At 39.9% G+C, this 20,542-nt stretch overlaps 1 protein-coding gene across 1 annotated transcript in view; it reads right to left on the bottom strand.

Annotated features, from left to right (window-relative positions):
* ANKRD55 (ankyrin repeat domain 55) overlaps positions 1-20,542 on the bottom strand; it is a 90,808-nt gene that overhangs the window by 19,843 nt on the left and 50,423 nt on the right. Inside the window, exons 6-8 of the mRNA XM_011371049.1 lie at positions 19,120-19,180; positions 9,731-9,859; positions 981-1,165 (exon numbers count right to left, since the gene is read on the bottom strand). Coding sequence (XP_011369351.1) covers positions 981-1,165; positions 9,731-9,859; positions 19,120-19,180 — 375 coding nt within the window. The remainder of the gene's footprint in view (positions 1-980; positions 1,166-9,730; positions 9,860-19,119; positions 19,181-20,542) is intronic.

Genomic DNA, 20,542 nt, shown 5'->3' with positions numbered 1-20,542 from the left:
CTCCACCCCCATGTAAGTGAAGTCCTTGTACTTTTTTACCTGCTCAGGATCAACATCTGCTCTTAGGAAAATGTCTGCTTTCAATGATTTATACTTCACTTTTAATTAAAGTCATCATGTCAACCATCTCCACCTTCTGAGATTTATATGGAACTAAAGAAATTTTTTCCCAGGTTATCAGGGAGTAGGGATGTTTCTTGTGGTATCTAAAATTAGGATTAGTAAGTGGCTCATTTTGCATTTCAATAAAAGGGTAAAAAGCCATATATAATATGTAAACTTGATACTTATTTTCAACAGTCTTGTTTGTTGTTATATTATTCTATTTCCATTAGACTCAATGTCTAACCAAAACAAAGGTTAGATAAACATTGAAACTGAAAATCTCTAATAGTTGCTTATGTATTAAGGGTACTGTATGGTGAAAAGCTCTATGTTTGGAAGACAAGGATACAAGTCTTCATTAACCCTGAGTTAAGTCTTTTCACTTTCTGGACACAGCTTCCTTTTCTATGCCAATATCTCTTTACTATCTGAATGTCTGAAAAAAAAAATCCTAATAAGGTCACATCTAGTTCCAAATACAGAGCCTCTATTATCTTCTTGCCTGAATAACAAAACCTGTTGATTTTATGACACAGTTCAGGAATGAAGAAAAAAATAAAACTTACTGTTCAGAACAAAAAGTGCATATAGCAGGAAGCTGATATACAGAAAGCCTTCTGAGAACACTCAGGACGTTTAGCAAAAAGTGGAAAATCTGACAATACTGTATAGTCACAGTGTTTCTCTTCATAACAATGATTTTTCCTGCCCTGACTAAAATAGAGCAGCTTTTATTATCACAGGCACATGTGTAAATATTACTGGCAATAAAGATATAGTCATATGGGATAACTCCTTTAACATGTTCTTTATGTTGCGATTAACATTTGGAGAAGATGAGTAGCTCCCAACACTTTCTGAGTTGCTATGGATACCTGTCGTCCACATCCAGAGCCTGCAGGTTACACTCAGGAACTCTTGCCAGTTCTGTAATAATGTCACTGAAACCTGCTGCTGCGGCGATGTGCACACATGTCTTTCCACTCTCATCATCATAGTTGATAATGGTCGGACCCTGGTGATGGCTCAGAATGATGGAACACAGAATTCTATTTCCACTCTGGAAAGTAGAGTCAAAGAAAGCTCATTATGTATAATCCAGTGCTCTTCTCTGTCTATGCATGTAAAGATAAAAATACAAAGTAAGAAAATCCCATAAGGAAAAAAGGAAAAGGCAAAGGGAAAAAAGAAAAATACATTTTATCAAATTCTCCCACAAATTTCCACTGTCGCAAGTCACTGCAGAGTTTTGTCTCTCATAAGAGCTAAATTGTCTTCCATAATTGCGAACCAAATAGGACTTAAATTAAATACAAGTATAATAGACTGACATCAGAGCTAGCAGGATGTTTGGACCACCTAGACAACAACTTGCTCGTTAAATCTATTTGTTTTGTTTCCCAGCTTGTCTAGAGGTTGTCCACTGAGGAACTGGCAGAGTTAATTTTAATGTTAACAAAATGACTATGAGTACTGAGTAGTGGCATAATGATGACCAAAATAATTCAGTATTAGTCACATTGCTATAAACTGGATGAAATTTAATCACCAAAACTCTTTTGTGAAAGGAAGTGGGTCATAATCAAGTAGCTAATAAATAAAGAAATAACCAAGTATGGGAAGGAAAGCACTTTGGGTAACCATCTAAACTAGTCCATCTTTCTGTACAGGTCTATAATAATCTTCTTATCTTATATTTAAAGGGAGGCTATTCTACACTCTTTTTAGTAACCTGTCCCAGCTTTCAAAGCCACCAGCTTTTCCTTGAAAGTGTCCTACATCTCCTCAGTTTGAATGAATAAGTAAATGCTATGTATATTACTGCTGTTGAATACCATTCGTTGGACTAAAAAGTCAAAAAACACTGGGTAAGCATTTGCAATTTTAGATAATAAATCTTCAATGCCAATAAAAGAAATTCTAGTTTTATATTACACAAAAGAAAATCTTATCTTTCAGATTTCTCCTGATATCTGTGGAAAGATTATAAAACAATCCATATAATTCATTAGCATTTCTATTTTCTCAATGAATCCATAGGGAGATTCTATAACTCCATGCACAACATCTTATGGGTAGCCCGAAGGTTCCTAGGAGGCATGACGAGCAGGTTAAGGGAATGGGGAAGACCTTGTAGTTTAGGGAGCCAGGAGGGCCAGGCTCAGGGCAAGAAGAAAGAGTTAAAATTTCAAAAAGGTACTATTCTGTTATACTCCAAATGCTGTTCAAAAACCACCTCAGAATAATTTTTTCCATATAAAATTTCCTGTTGTATTCTTCCCGTTGTATTATCTCTGTTTATTTGACCCCAAGGTTGTGTTTTAGAACCTTTGAGTCAGTTTTCACAATTCCATGGAACAGCACCCGTTCATTTTCGCTTTTCCTCTTCCTTTCCCCACCTCTCTCTGCTTGCACCTATGGCTCTCCGGATATCCTGTTACTCAGCTTGACACTGGCTTCACAGTGAACCATTACGTACCGAGCCCTGAGTGTGCTTCCACTGTGTCAGGGGACAGCAGCTGACACCAATTCTGAATCCTCTTGCAGGACCAAGGGCCAGGGGCACTCAAGCTCTCAACTTGGAGTCCCAGCCCAGGACTAGCTCATAATTTGTGGGGTCTAGGGCACAGTGAAAATGTGGAGCCCCCTGTTCACGTGGTAGGGAAGAAACTTATTCTTTACTTCTATGGTGTCTCTCTCAACATGTCATGGTGATTTTTACTGGCTATTGAGTAAAAATGCTCCCTTGGGCTGGAGATTATTATGACAAGTGCAAACCCTCAGAGGTGCCTGGGGCCCCATCTTGCAACCATGCACATGCTTGAACCTGACTCTCCCTGAGTCTGTGCCAGGGAGTCAGGGAAGCGAGACTGTGAGCTGTGGCTCCACTGTCCAATCAGACTTCGCTTACAAAACACAAATTCAAAGATATAATTATTAAGCACAGGACTCTTATGATTGTGGGACCCTCTATGACTGTACTAGTCACATGCCCATAAAGCAGTCCCTGCCTACGACATTTTTCCTTTACTTCCTCTCACCTTTCCTCTTACATCCTCTTTCTCCTCCGCCCTTCCTTCATTTAACATTTACTTTTAAATAATTTGGTTCAATTGGTTACGCTCTAAGGCATGCTTGTCATCAGAAGTCGACTACATGAATACATCTAAGCTTTCTTGTGTGCTTTAACTTTTCGATTCTTTCACCTGATGTTACTGTTACATAAACATACTTTGAAGGGGTCTAAAATACATTTAAAATAATCAGAAGACTCCTCACCCCCTTTAAAAAAGTGCTAGCCATTAGAGAAGGAAAACAGAAGCAAAAAGAGTATCATCTCAATGAATTAATTTTGTTTACGATTTCATGGAAGAGCAAAAGAATTCAGGTTGCTAAGGTGATTCAAAGGGGGAAAATGTTCTGTAATGGTTCTCCCTCTGTGTGGAAGAGGGAGCATCAAGCACAGATGGAAAAACAAAACTCTACTCATATTCTCTCTTTCTCTCTCCTTACCTGATCTTCAGAGGAGCCATTTTTGGAAGTGGCAAAATGAACTGTTGTGGGGCTGCTGCCCAGAACCCCTGAGTCTGCCTCCTCCAGGATCCTGACCAGCCAGCCCCATTCAGCAGTTCCCTTGGGAGCTGGCGTATTGCACAGCTTTTCTGCATGAGAGATGACACTCTTACCCGTTACTCTTTTCCTCTGAAATGCCTTTCGTCCTGAATTTTCCAGAAAATTCCTTTATTTCTATATCTGGCCCTCACAACATTATCATTGTATTTTCTTTTCCTTTATAAAAAGATTCTCCCAGGAATAATGGTGATAGTAACACTTACTGAGTGTTCTGTGCCTGGCACTGTTTGGTCAAACATTTCCATACGTTAACTTATTTAATCCTGACAACACACAACGTAGGGACTCTTACCATACCCATACTGTAGAAGAGAAAATGGAGGCACAGAGGGATTAAGTAACTTGTCCAAGGTCACAGCCAAGAAGTGGCAGAGCCAGGATTAACAGTCTGTCTGCAGAGCCCTTGCACTTCGTCACTATACCACTCTGCCTCCTATAAAAGGAACGGTCTCTTTATTTGATTCTGCATGTTCATCCTGGTGGAACGAAAGTGAAAACTTCTGTTTAGACCAGCTACATCAGTAGAAATGATGTGTGCCTCACCAACTGGGACCTTTTTTAGAAGTAAACATTAGGTGCTTTAAAAGCCTCTCCTAGGGGGGTTGCCATGATCCTCCCTCACAAGAATTTGAGAGAGCCCTGGAGAGCACTGGTTTGTGAGCTGAGGCCTTGGTTCAGTGGTCTCCTGGTAACAGCATTCTCTTCTCGGCAAGCTGGGCTGAGTGTCAGCCAAAGGTAGGCTCCAGGCCTGGGAGGCCAGGAATGGTCACAGAGAATAAGCAGCACCAGGAGGGAAGAAATGAGATGGTGCCCAGAAGGCCCCTTAAGAAGAATGGAGTGTGGGTTTCTTTTCTGTAGAAATGTCATTCAACAGGGGAAGTAACAATATTGTACAGATTCTATTACCATGCAGCTCTAGAATTCCACATTGGGTGGCTAGATGAGGATTGTGGATTTGTTTATTTTATTTTATTTATTTTATTTATATTATATTATATTAATTTTATTTTATTATTTTATTTTATTTTATATTTTATTTTATATATTTGCTTTGTTTTAATCCATGAGTAATCCACAAATTGCCTTCATGTACTCTGAAAGCTGCTGGGAACTACTGAGTCCTACTCATTTTCTTTCTATACCCATGATGGAGGGGAATTTATAAGGAGACTTGCCATGAAAAAAAGTTGAATTAATTTATAATAATTTTGTTACAGGTAGACTGGTAAAAAACAAGATTCTAATATCCTGATTGCGGACCTTTTTCATTCTGAGTGAACTTCTAAGGAGTCTCAGTGAGAGACTTAGGACTAGTGGTTATTTGTTAATATGTCTGGGAAATTAGTTCTATGGTGGCTTCTTCTTGAAGGGAGCTCCAATCTCCTTTCTTCTCTTGGAATTAGGAGCCTATTCGCATCACTTGTCCCATATGGTGACTATATAAAGCAGAGACCAGAGCTTTAGGTCACACAGCCCTCTTAAAGGGCTAAGTAGTTTTGCAATGTGAGAAGCACAGTGGCCCATCAGTTCAGCTTGAGCCAGATGCATTAGATGGGGATGGAGCTGTAGGGGAAGATCTACTAGTCTATGCAGCATGAACATCTGAGAGTTGGGGGTCTGGGGCTGCTAACCAGAGGAGAAAGTGCCCAAAACACTGGCTTAAAGTCTGGACCATCTTCAGGGTTGCTCCTTTGGACACAAGCTTTCTGCTTGGTCTGACTCCAGAGGCCGCCATACCTCAAAACCTTGAGCTGACTACCCTGGAGAACAAGTGATAGATAAAAATGGGGTGGAGTGGTGTGAAGTATGGTGACCTTCAGCTGTTGAACTACTTCCTTTCAATGCTTTTACCATGGGAAAAAATATTTCGGCTGTGTTAGTGTGTAGAAAGTGTCTAGCTTCTGTTTCTAGCTGTCTGGCAAGATGAAAATCTTCAGGATATCTCTAAATTGTCCTTGTCAAGCCTACAACTGGGAATGTTTCTGCTGAGATGGAGCCTAGCAAAGAGTAACTCTTAATAAATATTTGCTGAGCAATGAATAAGTAAATGAGAAAAACAAACCTTAGGAACTACAGTCAAAGCCAATCAGAATAGAATTTTATTCATCCTTTTAGCTTCTCTCTCTTTTCCTCATCACCTCCTTCCTTTTACTATCTTTTCACTTCTTTCTTTACCCATATTTACTCCTAGTCTCTGTTTTTCCTCCTTCTACCCCTTTCTCTCTGACCCCACACGGGAGAGCTGACACATTCATGCCACTTGAACTTAGGTTATCCTTCAGGACTCCAGTTTCCTAAACAGGTCAGTCTTTGCTCCCAGGGTAATAGATTTTGTAAACCTGACTTTTTCTCTGTTTCCTTTGGGCTTATGTGGCTTTGTAGTCTTCTTCTTATCAAGCACTGCGAGTCACGTGGCCTGGGTGCCTGCGTGGGTGCTAGGTACCTGAGTGGGTGTTGGGTGTACTTGGGCAAATGACAACCTCCCTGTACACTAGTTTCTCCACCTCTGAACTGAGGGGTTAGACTAAATGATTTAACGTGGTCCCTTTCAGCGCTAAGGTTTCCCCCCCTTGTGAACTAGATCCACTGGTATATAACGTTTATAATTATCTTTTGGCATTCTGAATATATTTATGGTTGAAGTATATTTATAAGATTTTGACACAATTTAAACAGTTGCCCACAGATGATCACCACCACAGGAAGGAAAAGGATTCTATGCTAAACCAAACCAGTCTCAGGCACTAAGGGCTTGAAGGTTATATTCAAGAGCTCTGAGGGTTTGTGTGTGTGTGTGTGTGTGTGTGTGTGTGTGTGTGTGTGCGCGCGCTTAATTTCCTTAACCACATAACCGCATGCTGAATAAAGAAACATGAAATAGCTGTTTATACTAGCACAGTTCTTTTCGTCCTACACTCCCTGGAAAAATGTACTAAAAAAAAAGTACTGCTGAGAAAGATTCCAAACAAACACATTTTCTAGTAAGTGGAGGAAGGAGCTAGTAGTGAGATTTGAGAGGCAGTAGATACTTACCCTCTCACTGATCTGCCTTCATATGTATCCTAGAATTCCCATCATTAGAATTCCTATCATTAGGACAGCCCTATCTCCTGAGAAGCTAATATCATCATAGATAGGCAAGAACATACTCAAAGGGACTGAGATGCCACTGAGGGAGACTGATAGGGACAGGGCTCTGCTCAGTGGGAGCCCAGATAGTCTAGGAGTGGGGTTTCCTAGGTCGATGGGTGAGGTGAGTGAGGGCAATGGGCCTACTGGAGGGCACCACCAGCTACCAAGGGATCTGCGAAGTGGGGGCAGAAGTTGAATTTAGCTTAATTTGTAGGCCCAATGTTTCAACTCTTTATTGCTTTAGTTATTGGGGTCAAACACAGAAGCTTTATTTCAAAATGCTATTGCTTTAAATGTGGTTTCATATGGTCCAAGAGGAAAGCAGGAAGTTCAGTGAAAGGAATAAATGACAACAGGAAATAGACTCATTCACGTAGAAAAACTTTAAAAGGAGCACAATGCTGGTCCTGTGTTATAAATGAACAAGAAGGCTAAAGGAGGCAAGTGTTATCTTGATTTCAGCTGACATTTGGAATTACCCTTAGTCTTCTTTGCAGTGTAAAGGTCAGAACACACCACTTCTGAATTTTACTGCTAACCACAAGGAGAGAGAGGGTGCCCGGTTCTTCCAGAGTTAGGATTTTTAACCTTTCAGGGTAATCACTGATCCTCATTGAGGAATTGAAGAGAGCTGTGGACTCTTTCTTCAGAAAAATGTATGTGATGTATTTACATACCCACACAGACAATATTATATACAGTTGTAGGGATTCTAGAAGGGAACTGTCTTATTAACCTTTTTACCCTTAATGCTAGATACACAGTAGGTACCCAAGAAATATTTATTATGTAATTGAGTAAATAAATGAGTAGGGCATTATGTTTATGTAAAATCATGATCAAAATGCAAATATTTTGGATAGGACTAGATAAGGTTTTAGCATCCACTAATATGAATTCATTTATCATAGTGATTTTCAACTCTAGCTGTATATTACATCTCCTAGGGGAAGCTTTGAAAAATATTGATGCCTGGGCTCCACCCCAGAACAACTGACTGAAAATTGAAGGGTGTGGGGCCTGGGTATCGGTATTGCTTAAAAGCTCTTCAGCTGATTCCAATGTGCAGACAAAAAATCAATGTAGCTGGTTAAATGCTATATAATTTAGTAGAGAGAAAAACTATGAAGATGGGGATGTGATAACTAAGCTGCCATGGAGGAAACCAGGAATTAGAAGAAAAATGGTCATCTTTTCCAAGCACACAGATCATTACATACTGCTGTCATATGCACAGTATGATCCATATCCCAAAGACACACTGATAGTGAAGCCACACAGATATTTCCATTTCCAAAAAGCCCAACTCAGAGGCCTGGAGTGGGGTCTGGATATCTATACTTTTATAAACACAGATGATTGTTCCATGGCATGGCCAGGTTTAGAGTAGCAGCTCTGAATTGGGAGTGGGGTGGAGGAAGGGACAGTAGAGGAGGCATGTCAGTCAGAATTACCTGGGGAGATTTTTTGAAGTGCACATATGTGAGACCCATCCCAGATCTATGGAAGCAGAAGGCAGGGGTGGAATCAGAGAGTGAATATACAGAAAATGCTTGATTCTAAAACCACTCTCACCTCAACTGAGAACCAGCACACATGGGACACTTCTTGGATGCTCAGCCACTGGGGATGCTGCTATGGTGGTGACCTCTGACCATCCAGAGGACTGGGCCCTGGGCAGGGACTGGCATGAGGGGAAGGGAAGGCAATTATATACTGAAAGTATGTAGGACGGTACTAAGGGCAGGTGGAGATGACAAAAATAAGCCTGGCTCACTTCACAGTTTTGCCCAGGGCTGGCCCTGGTACAGAATAACTGCAGACAAGCTTGCAGGGACAAAAAACAGAGCAGTTTCCAAATCACTTCTATTTTCCCCTGACCTCAGGCACATATGTCAACCCTGAAAGTGCCAGGTGCCCATCTCTGCCATGTGTCCACATGAAAACATCTGAGAGAAACCACCATCAGGGCAGGCAGAAACTCCCCTCAAAAGGATCCTGGCAGCAGTCTAGCTAGGGTACCCTTACTGGGCTGATGGAAAGAAATAGTAGGGATGTCAATGTGAGGCATCGAAAGACAGCATAGCAAGACAGAATAGCTGGCAGGCTTGTTTAAAGGATGCACAGCACTGCTCTCCTCTGAGAGACGGAATAGTTAATCGGTGCCCCTGAAATTTAGCTAGGGTCATTCTTTCACTTTGTTCTCAATTTTACCCTCTTTGGCTGGTAGACTTCTGGGGTCCGTTTTGATTTCTTTAGTGGTGTGTTCTGATATAGATTCTCTTTTGAGATAGTGAGGTAGGGTCATGAGCCACGGTTTTCATGCTTCAGGGTAGAATTCAGGGTCACCTGGATTACTGTGCTTTGGAGAATTTGGAAAGAAGAAGAGAGTCAGTCTAAAGACGGAAGGGATTTTACTAGTAAGTCTTTGAAAGTTGATCCTGGTGTACTGTGAACCAGTGACAGCACTGAGATAAAGAAAGAAAGAGAGAGCAAAGGAGGTGCGTGTATTGTGTGTGCGCGCGCGCGTGTGTGTGTGTGTGTGTGTGTGTGTGTGTGTGTAAACCAGCCAAGGCAGATTCTGCCTAATATTCTATAACTCCTCCACCTCTGTATCTTGGTACGGTTTCTTCTCAACAACTGATGCACCCAAATCCTCCAAAGTGACAGGTTTGCTCCCGCCCCTCTGGATATGAATGGCAAGAAGAAGAGTAGCATGAATCTTCCTTGCTCTGTCATACGTATAAACTCTGCATCAGTGTTAAGGCTGTAGCTTCGATAGTTCCCTCTTCCAGATCTGACACACTCAGGGAATTGGTAACACTGCTTTATACGATTCAAACTTGAAACAAGTCCTCACCTGGACTGCCCAGTGGAGAGCCGTTTTAAAGTCTTTATCCACAAGGGTGGGGTCTGCCCCCTTCTTCAGCAGCATTTGGGTGTGTTGAGGCTGGTTGTGGAAAGCTGCCCAGTGGAGTGGTGTCATTCCCTACAAAACCAAAATCAGAGGGTGCAGAGATGAACACAGGTTACCAGGGAGGAAAATGGAGCTCACACTTTCTCCCCAGGGCAGGGAGCCATCATCTGATATGTTGGTTGCTGCCTGTCAGTTCATTCATTCCTTAAATCATTCATTCAACTCATATTTATTGGGCTTCTGCTTTGTGCCAGGCAAACAGGTATTGAGGATACTATAGTGAATAAGATAAGATCCTCGCCTTCATGGGAATTGCACTGAAGTAGAAGAAGACAGACAATAAATGCACACAAACGAGCCAAAGGATTTTCCAGATCGCTGAGTGCTATGAAGAATGCACATGGAGTGCTGTGACCGAGTAACTGTGGAGGCAGAAACTGTTCGACATGGGCCTCTGCAAGCTGGGCTGGGGGAAGAGACTAGCAAGCAGCAAGTCATGGAGGCAGGCACCTGTGACTGGAGGCATGCTAAGAGGCCATCTCCCACCATGAGGGCAGGGACACTGTCTGTTTTACTGAAGTATCCCCGGTGACCATAACAGAGACTAGAGAAATAGCCATTGAATGAATAAATGAATAGGGAGAGGAGGAGAGCCATATCAGATGAGGTTGGAGGAGAAGGTAGGGGCTGATCCTGGGAGTATGGAATGAGAGATACTGGTCCTGTATAAGGCATTTGGATTTTATTTTAAAGTTAAAGGAAAGACAGCGAAAGGTTTTAAGCAGACATTGATACACTATTGGGCAGAAATCATTCGGTGGCAGCTTGGATAACAGATCTGGATGAGTCAATCTGGTGAATCCCAGTTTCTTTCAGAGCTTAAGGTGACACACTTTAGGCATCATTTAATAATGAAATGAACTTATGATGAACTTTTCTCCTTGCCCATACCTCTTAATTACATAAAATATATCTAAAATGACTCTAGATCATAGCAAAGGAGCAAAAGGTGTGGGCAGCTTTAAAGCTTCTCTTTTTATATTAATTTCTGCAGGTAACATAAATAAAGTTAGGTATCGCTACCTTGGCCTTCATCCACGATGAGCTGAGTGGAAGAGATGGGCCTCGGCCTAGTTAGGAGTACAGGGTTAATATCCCAGAGTTAATTTTTATTGATCCAGAGACCTTTGTGAGTTCTTATATGTATTATCTCACTTAATCCTCCACACAATGTTCTGTCTTCCTCTTCCTCCAGGGCACACAGTCTGCATTCTCTGGCCTCCCAGCCGATAGGTGTGGCCATGAGGCTGAGACCGAGTCCTGACCACTGCAATGTGGACAAAAGGGGTAGAAAGATTGGAAGCCCCCTCCCAGCCTGCCTAGAAAAACAAAACCGATGTCATCTTAAATGCATTTTCTCTTTCTTCATCTGACAACTGAATGCAGAGAAGGGCAAGGCTTGAGAAGGTGCTGGAATCATGTGATTAAAATGTCTGGGGCCCTGACTGACCAAGTAGAACACGGCCACCTCATCAACCAGCACTGGACTATGATTCAGGCAGGAAATAAGCTTATACTGTGTCAGACCCCTGAGATTTTGAGTTGTTTGCTATAGCAGTTAGCCAACTTTGACAGGTTCCATTCTTCTCATGTTATGGAAGAGGAAGCTGAGCACTAGAGAAGTCCCCAAGTCTACGAGTGAGCATGAAACTGAATCTAGGGTTTGAGGTTTGTGGGGCACTGGGATTAAATGTTAAATCCTCTTGACCAGTTCCATATTCTAAATAATTAAATTATGGTCGGTTTTCAAGTTTCAAATTTCATTCATATAACACTGAGCCTCCAAAGATACTCTTGAGGATATTTTAAGAAATTGGTTCCATATGGAAAAGAATGCTTGTCTAAAAGCAGAGAAACTTCTTGTTGTTTTTTTTTTTTTCTACCAGCTGAATATTTACTCATGATTCAGAATAGCTCAGTGCATTTCAGTGAGTCCTCTTCATTTTTAATTTTGCCCACTAGGGTTAGAAATCTTAAGCAAAGAGAATTGCTTCAGTCATTGGCTTCACCTTGAAGTGCTGACAGTATCCAGGGTGAAAGACACCAGAAACAATTTTGAAGTCCATGGAGTATAGAAGCTTCATGAGGGCAGCTCCTTGTCTGGCTGTCAGACTCCCTGGAGCCTAGAGCAGTGCCAAGCACATTGTACATGCTAAATAAATACCCATTAAAGGAATGAATGACTTCTCACTATTCTTGATTGAAGTTTTGTTTTTGTAAAATTTGGCTTCACTTTTTAAAATCATACACACAAGAAAGGCAGAACATGACTTCTTTACAGAAAATGAACTTGTCTGATATGATCACTGTTACTAAACCATCAATGGAAACCTGTTAGAATTTTTAATGAGTGCTCCAAGTGAGGTAGAGGACAATCACTATGTCTGGAGACATGACTGGTGATGTGAGAATTCAGCGTAAAAATGTGGATGTGAATTAAGCTGTGATTATGCACTGTTAACCCTTATTTTCTAAACATAGTAGCTAGGTTTCAAGAGTTATTCTTTCAAAACAACATCCTCCCTTTTAAAAAAAAGCATGCAACTCCTGCATGCTTTGGTAAAGAAGTGCTATTAGGAGGAGAAGCACTACCCGTTTTCATGTATCTACTTGGTACCAAGAGCTTTATATATGTTACCTCACTGAATCTTTTTATTTTAGGTAAGGAAACTGAAACATAAACAGGTTAAGTAATTTGTCTAAGACCATTGACATGGCAGAGTTGGGATTCAAATCCAGGTCTTTCAAACTGTGGAGAAAAAATTTTTCTTCCACACATCATGCTGGTAGACTTTCATTTTGGAAATGAGCTCAGATGCCAGAAAATTCTTTTTATTGTGATTTTATCTGGATTTAGAATCTTCTCACTTCATAGAATGGTGGTTCTCATTAGTGCAAGGGTTGCCACCCTATATTATTATTTGTGTCATTTGTCATTACCTCTAGGCCTCTCCCAAAAGTGCAGCTGGCAAATATTTATTTTTGTAAGGTATTGAAATATATATATTCTCTCCCTGCTTGACCCCCAGCCTGGGAATTTGGGATCACTGTTAGAAGCAACTGTTGATCCTCTAAATGGCCTCAAATTCAGACATGAATTACTCCATTACTTCTCTAAACAATAATATATAATATACATAATACATATTTTATATATATATACACACACATTGTATATTTATATTACAATATAAACAGGTTGCATACATTCAGTCAAGTCAAGGGAAATTTCCTGTTCTTATTTTTTTCAATTGGGCTGATGAGAAATAAAAATAAGTCTCCTTAGAGTTAGTAATATGAAAACCAAAACTTTCAAAAACAGCTCAAGTGCAGCTCTTGTTGTTGCACAATGCTTTGTTTAGGAACTGTTTCCTACAACTGCCTCCTTCTCGACTTCCTTCAGCTTCTGCTGAGCTGGCAGGCATCTTCATTCTGTTATGTTAAGACTCCGGTGGCCATTTAAGGGGCAGACTTCAGGCTTGGCAATGGGCATGTGCCCTGAGCTGTGACAGAGATTGTGACTAAGCTGTGATGCGCTTAAAGGCAGAGGCTGGGGCTTATTCACTGTGGGATGCCCACTACGCCGAGAACACAGTAAGTGTTCAAGAAATGTTTGCAGGAAGAATGAGTTAGTGAAGTGCAGGTTATCAAGGTTCCCTTGAGCTTACAGGGAATATAAAATATCAGAGTCTGGCCTATATCCAAACTGTGTATACTCTCGTTACCAGCTACTTGAGGACTTCATCGAGGACTCAGTTGGGCTGTCAAAGCATCTAAGGGCTGAAAACCTAGGAGTCACTGACAGAGTCATTGCAACACACATCCAGATGGTCCTTGTGACAGTAAAAATCCACTTTTTTGAAAAACAAAAATTATTAGTAAAGAATGAAGAGTAACTCATATTCAGTGAAGAAAACAACTCTCCAGAATGTTGCGAAGGAAAACATTGTTTTAGTTGACTTAGGATCCATCTTGAGATTGCCCATAGGACTAAATGTATGTTGTAACTGTTGGGTGCATAGCGGGGTTGCTTTGGAACAGCACTCTTATGCATATGAGTAATTCTGTACCTTGAGACTGTGCCACCAAAATTTCAGTTGAGGGCTTATAAGTCCTATCAGCTTCTCATAACTTTTTTTTCTTTTTCCAAAACCACTGTAACTTTTGTGTTTTCTGAACCAGAATTCTGACTAAGTGGTTAGCAGTTTTCAGTGTTTCAGAATGGCACTTTTAGACAGGCTCTGGCAGATACCGAAAGGCACAGAGAGAGAAATGTGTGACTTTTTCTGGAGTTTAATAATTTGATTCTCGATCTGTCTGTGTCTACCATCTATCTATTAAATATATATATTTAGAGGACACTAGTATATGCAACTTACTGAACTAAATTCTAGAGATACAAAGATGAAAGAGACATGGTCTGCCTCTAGAGACTTATGGGGGAGTGGCGGATGGGGGAGAGAGAGAAATGAGGGTTCCTGGGTAGTAGTGACTTCTCCTTTTTTCTGAAGTGCTCATTTTTAGGATAAAAATTCTGGCACATTAAAAAAAATTGTTCTATTATTTTACCTTTTGCTAAATGTAAAGTAATAAGATTTCTAGAGTCAGGGACTGTTTTTTGTTTTTTGTTTTTTCCTTTATATTGTACAATCTCTGCTTGTGATTATATTTTAGGAATGTTATAAGAGGATTTGGTACTAAGAATTACATCCAAAGGTTCACATCTGTTTTTGCAACTTGGATTTATTTTCTCAACTGCTGTTATAATGGAAGTTTGAGTTGTCAAACCAGTCACAAAACTCTACTTAAATCAGAACATTCATTTAATAGAGGATCAATAATATATCCTAAATACCATGCATAATAGTACTTCTCTGGATAAATGTAAAACTCTAACCCAAACGCCAATAGCTCTTAGCCCCTCCTGTTGGGGTGCTCTTCCTGTCAAAGCTAAAATGATAGCAGGAGAGAGGTTAGATTTCAGGAATTTAGTAACTTGATAACTTCCTGTTGCTGCAATGTGAAGGCTTCTCTCTATGTCAGCGATTTCCTCTAAGGTCCAGAAGAACAAAGGCAAGAAGGACTATCTGACTTATTTCATTTTTCCCACAGTGTTAAACTCTGCAGCATGGATTGTTTCTAAATAAGTCACTTTATTAGCAGTGTGTTTAGTGTAAGAGAAAAAAAAAAAAAACATATCATTGGAACAGAACAAAGAGTTCAGAAATGGAACCACATATTTAAAAAAGAAATCTTGTAACAAACTAAAAGCATAGTGTAGTCATGTCCCTGGGGGTAGGGAAGGCCTTTAAAAAGATGCCTAAAACAAAAACAGTAGTGAATAAGAATGATCATTTTGATTATATTATATTTTACAATTTCTGTAAAGAAAAGACATCATGAACAATTCTAAAATAAGGAACAAACTGAAAAAATATTTGCAATCCAAGAGCAGACAAAAAAATTAATGTTCAAAATATAAAATAAATACCTGTGAATCCATAAGAAAATGACAAGTAACCCAAACAGATGAATGGACAAAAGATCTAAACAGGCACGTCACAAAAGAAAATATTTAAATGACCATTATACCTATGAAACTATGCTCAATCTCATTAGTTATCAGGGAAATGCAAATTAAACCAATAACAGAAAATTCAACCATGGGAAAACAACAAGCACCCTTTTACCCTGTGGGTGGAGCTATAAATTGATACAGCCGTATTGGAGAATAGCCATGCATGGGTATTAAAAATAAAAATGTACACTTTCTACTGCCCAACAATTCTTTTTTGAGATAAATGTTTGTATATAATACTCAAGGAGGCTTACACAAGAACACTCTTTAGAGTAATGTTTGTTGTGAAAAATTGGAGACAACATAAATATTTATTCACAGGGGAATAGCAAAACAAGCAGAGGTATTTTCATAATACAGTAGTCCCTCCTTATCCACAGGGGATATGCTCCAAGACCCCCAGTGGATGCCTGAAACCAAAGATTATACCAAAACCTATATATACTTTTTTTTCCTGTACATATATATCTATGATAAGGTTTAATTTATATATTAGGCACAGTAAGAGATTAACGATAATGACTAATAACGTAGAACAATTATGTCAATATACTGTAATAAAATTTATGTGAATGTAGCATTATTAAAACAAGGGTTTCTTGAACATAAGCGCTGCGATACCGAGATGGTCAATCTGATAACTGAGACAGCTTCTAAATGACTAATAGGTGGGTAGTGTGCACAGCGTAGGTATGCTGGACAGAAGGATGATTCATGTCCCGATGCAGAACAGTGTGAGATTTCATCACACTACTCAGAACAGCACACAATTTAAAACTGATTAATTGTTTATTTGGGGAATTTTCCGTTTAATATTTTCGGGCCTCAGTTGACTGCAGGTAATTGCACCTTGGAAAGTGAAACTACTGTTAAGGGAGGTACTACAGTATGAAACATTATAAAGCCATTAAAAGGAATAAGCCAGGTCTATATATATCAACATGAATAGAGCTCTCTGACATATTCTTGAGTGAGAAAACAAAGCCGCAGAACAATATACAGAGTATGATACCTTTTATGTTATACTCCACAGCATCTATGAACACATATAAAAGATAAGGAAAGAGACATAAAACAGTGATCACCTGGGGGCTAAGGTGGCAAGATGGAAGTAGTCAAGGATTTCCTACTATTACTTGTAATATTTAAATGTTTAAAAAGCAAATGTGTTCATATATTTCATAAATAAAAACTAATAATACAAAAAATTACTTTAAGTCACTGAGCTCAGATAAGTACAGCCTCTAACTATATATTCATATTCACTTCCCTGATATAAAGTATTGTCATATTTTGTTTTACTTGAGCAGTTATAGAATGGATTCAGAAACATACTTTTTTATCCCCTATCTCTTTCTGTTCTTTCATTTTTAGTTTACAGTCTAATATATCTCTTAATGACTTTGATTTCTACTAACTGATCCTTTAATCTTTATCTATTATTGTGACAAGCTTGGGAGTCTTTCAGTTATTCTTGAAAAATAATTACATTCAAACTAGTTTCATTCAGAGTAGGGATATGCCTTACTTACTCTTTCTCCTTGAAATTAGGAAAAGTGTAATGCTTCACCAGCACTAACTTACCTTTTCTCTCATTTCTTTTGCTTTTGCTGTTTTCTGCTTCTCGTTTTTTCTTTTTTTAAGCAGATATAGGGTGTTGTTTGTGCCTGTGCTTTAATTGTTACTCCCTCATATGTAATGGAGGCTGCATTGTGCTTGGAGCTCATGGGAAAAATATTGAGTGACAGGAAGAGTAGGTGTTTGCTTGTTCAGAAGCCAAATGCAGGAACTCTACTAAGATAATGAATAAAAAAGAAAGCCTGGGCTACGTTCTTTCCGTTTCAGAATTGTCCTTATTTCTCAATGGCAGAGAGCTTCTAGCCCTTGCTTATCTATAAGAATTGGCGTACACTAACAATGACAAATATCGATCTAAAATTAAAAACACAGACAAGCATTACAGTTGGCTTCAGATTGGTTTCAGATATGCAGACATGCTGTGACACGGCCCGAAGAGGAAGCTGCAACACTGGATAGGAAGTGTTCTTTCTCTTTTTTTAAAAAAAAATTATTTTATTATTAGTTACAAGTACGAGGCCCCTGCTCTCTGCATTTAAAAGGCAAGGGTCAAAAAGTTGGTTTATCAGCAGAAGGAAGGTCCTCTGAGAGGTCACTTTGCATGAGAAGAAACAAGAGACTTTCCCAGTATTTACCATATATTATCCAAAATGTGTTACTATTACTGCTGTTAGGAAGATCTGTGTCTACTTTCATTGTCTGCACCAGCCAGGGGCCTCCCAAGATGGGAAAAAAATAGAGAACTGTCACTTTGCTGGGTAATGTTTGTTCAGCTGAGGGGTGGACAGAGATGGAAGTCTATAAGGGGAATTTAGCTTGAGGGTATGAATGACTAAATTTGCTCCCTTTCCAATAAATTTGCCCAATTTTTAAAAATTTGCCCCAAATTTGTTTGGGGGCTGAGGGTAGGAGTTGGAGGTGGAGGAAGGGATTAGTGACTTGCCCAAAGTCTAGAAGTTCATTGATCAGCTGGCATAAACTGTAACCACTCAACCTGCCTTTCACACCATGGGCGGAGTGAGTGATCGGAGTATGCTTTCTCATCTCTGGTTCTTGTTTTTAAAGCAGAAGTTTAAAACAGTGCCATCCTCTCTCTTCTGGTGTTTTGCTTTAAATCACTGAGGACATGGGGAGTGAAAGCAGTGTGTGACCACTGAGTTGGGAGGCAGCCAACCTCAAACCCAGGCTGTGAAGCAGGGACTTTTTTGGTGTGGTTATTAATGCCAAGCTGGGAGGAGGCCTCGAATTAGAAGACTTGAGAAAGGCTGGGGTTGGGGGCCATTTGGGGGCTTCCTCCATCCCATTGTCTATTGCCAGTTGGCTTCCTTGACAAAGTATAATTTGGCATTTTGAGGCATATGCATTTTCATTGCTATCAGACTTTCTTAAAGTTATTAGACATTCTTAGTGAAGTGCTGCCAAACCAAGCGTATATTTATAAAAATTTTCCATTAAAAACTAGGTATTTAAATTGGGTTTACGAAGCTTGTTAAAGAAATCAAGCTGGCTAATGAAAGTCAGTTTTGCTTTCTAAAAGAGTTAAGTAGTAGGTACAACAAGACCCCAAGCTACTCTGGGGCAGCTCTGCCTAGTGTCTGATCTACTCTTCCTCAGGAACTGTGTTCAAAGACACTGCACTGTCTTCTTGGAGGACAGCCTTGGACAGGATTGCCTTTGCAACATAAAGGAAATGGTAATTGTGATCATTGGCATTAATAATGTGGCCTCTGGAACAGGAAGCCTGTAGTTATTATCTATCTGACATCTTTCACTGTGAGAAAGTGTCAGCAGCCATAACTTGCCATTGAAGTTTTGGGACTCGAGAAGACAGGAAATGTCCAGAAGGAAATTACGAAATTTCAGTGGTATGATAAATGCTTAAGTATTTAATGCAATAAACCTCCTCTTGCTGAAGTCGCCCATACCCACAGTAGGGATAAATTTTTCCTGAGGATGAATAGTAGAGACACGGGCTTTCCTCTCAGGGTAGGAACACAAAGATGTGCTCCATCTGCTTCTTGCACATTTATGAGAGGAGGCTCAGTGGTTCAGAAAAGGCCCTCCTCTCGCCCTGATGTGCACACCGGGAAACTGTTTTTTAAGAGGGCAGGCTCACCTCATTGTCCTGGTGATTAATCTCGCTGAAATTTGACTGCTGCACCAGGACTGTTAAGAGCCTGTAAAGAAAAACAGAAGAGGCTCAAAAGAACAGAAGTTGTGTGAGAACACAACATTAGAGGGCCTCCAAATGAAGACGGGCCCTTTTCAGTCAGTTAGGAAAAAAATCCATGGAAAAGAAGCTTGCATGACAGGGAAGAAGGCACCTGGGAGGCATAGAATATCTCTGTCTCTTCTTCTTCCCTCTCCTCTGAATCTTAGTGCTTCTAGAGGGGCCAAAGGGAATGGAGAAAGTAAGTCTTTGAGCTCATCTTATTCACCAGACCTGTGCTCCTATCTGTGTACTTTAAGAACCAAAGTCCTCTAGTGAATATTTTTTATTGGTTTTACATTAACTTATAGGGTCCTTTCAAACTGCTTCACCACTAGGTACATGTATCATGTCTTTTAAATGCGTAGATTGTACTAGGAGACGGTCAGCATTTACAGCTTTGCTTATTATTTGTAAAACATACAGACATCTAAGCAAGAAGTGACACTAACCAATGTGAAACATCAATGATTCTTAAGTTCAAATTTTTACCCACTCGGGTACCACACTTGGTTTACAGAGGTCAACACTATGTATGGGCGAGAGGCAGTTGAGCATAGTAGTTAGGGGCCCAGATTCTAGAGCCAGACTGCGTGGGATCACATCCCAGCCTTGTCACTGACCATAGATAAATATATGCCTTACTGCTAAAATGTAGCTGAAACTTATTGGATTTCGTTAACCAATGTCACCATGAAATTAACTAATTCACTAATTAATTACTTTAAAAAAAAAGCTGTTCAGGAAATGCTGTTAAACCGTCAAGTTTGGAAACCTCTGAGAAAGGTATTGAATGGCTTAACCAAGGGATACTCATTGTTATGGACTGAATTGTGTCTCCTGAAAATTCATAAATTGAAACTCTAATCCCCAGTGCCTCAGAATGCAACTGTATTTGGAGACAGAGCCTTTAAAGAGGTAATTAAGTTAAAATGAAGCCGTTAGGGTGGCCCTAATCCAATGGGACTGGTGTTCTCATAAGAAGAGGAGATTAGGACATGCAGAGAGACATCAGGGGTACGTGCTCACAGAGGAAAGACCATGTGAAGAGACAGCAAGAGGGTGGCCATCTGCAAGACAAGGAGAGAGACCTCAGAGGAAACCAACCCTTCTCATCCCTTGATCATGGAATCCCAGCGTCTGGAACTGTGAGAAAATAAATTTCTGTTGGTTAAGCCACTCAGTTTGTGATATTTTGTTACGGTAGCCCTAGCTAACTAATAAACTTGTCAAGATGATAAAGGACTGTCTGTAGGGAGACAATGAAGGAAATTCAGGAATTATTTTTGGAAGAATTATTTGAAAAATGAAATGGTTTTCCCTCCTTCCA

The sequence above is a fragment of the Pteropus vampyrus genome, unplaced genomic scaffold, assembly GCF_000151845.1.
Source record: "Pteropus vampyrus isolate Shadow unplaced genomic scaffold, Pvam_2.0 Scaffold181, whole genome shotgun sequence".
Lineage (NCBI taxonomy): Eukaryota > Metazoa > Chordata > Mammalia > Chiroptera > Pteropodidae > Pteropus > Pteropus vampyrus.
The sequence above is the reverse complement of the archived record's forward strand: the minus strand, read 5'-3'. Positions and strand labels throughout refer to the sequence as shown.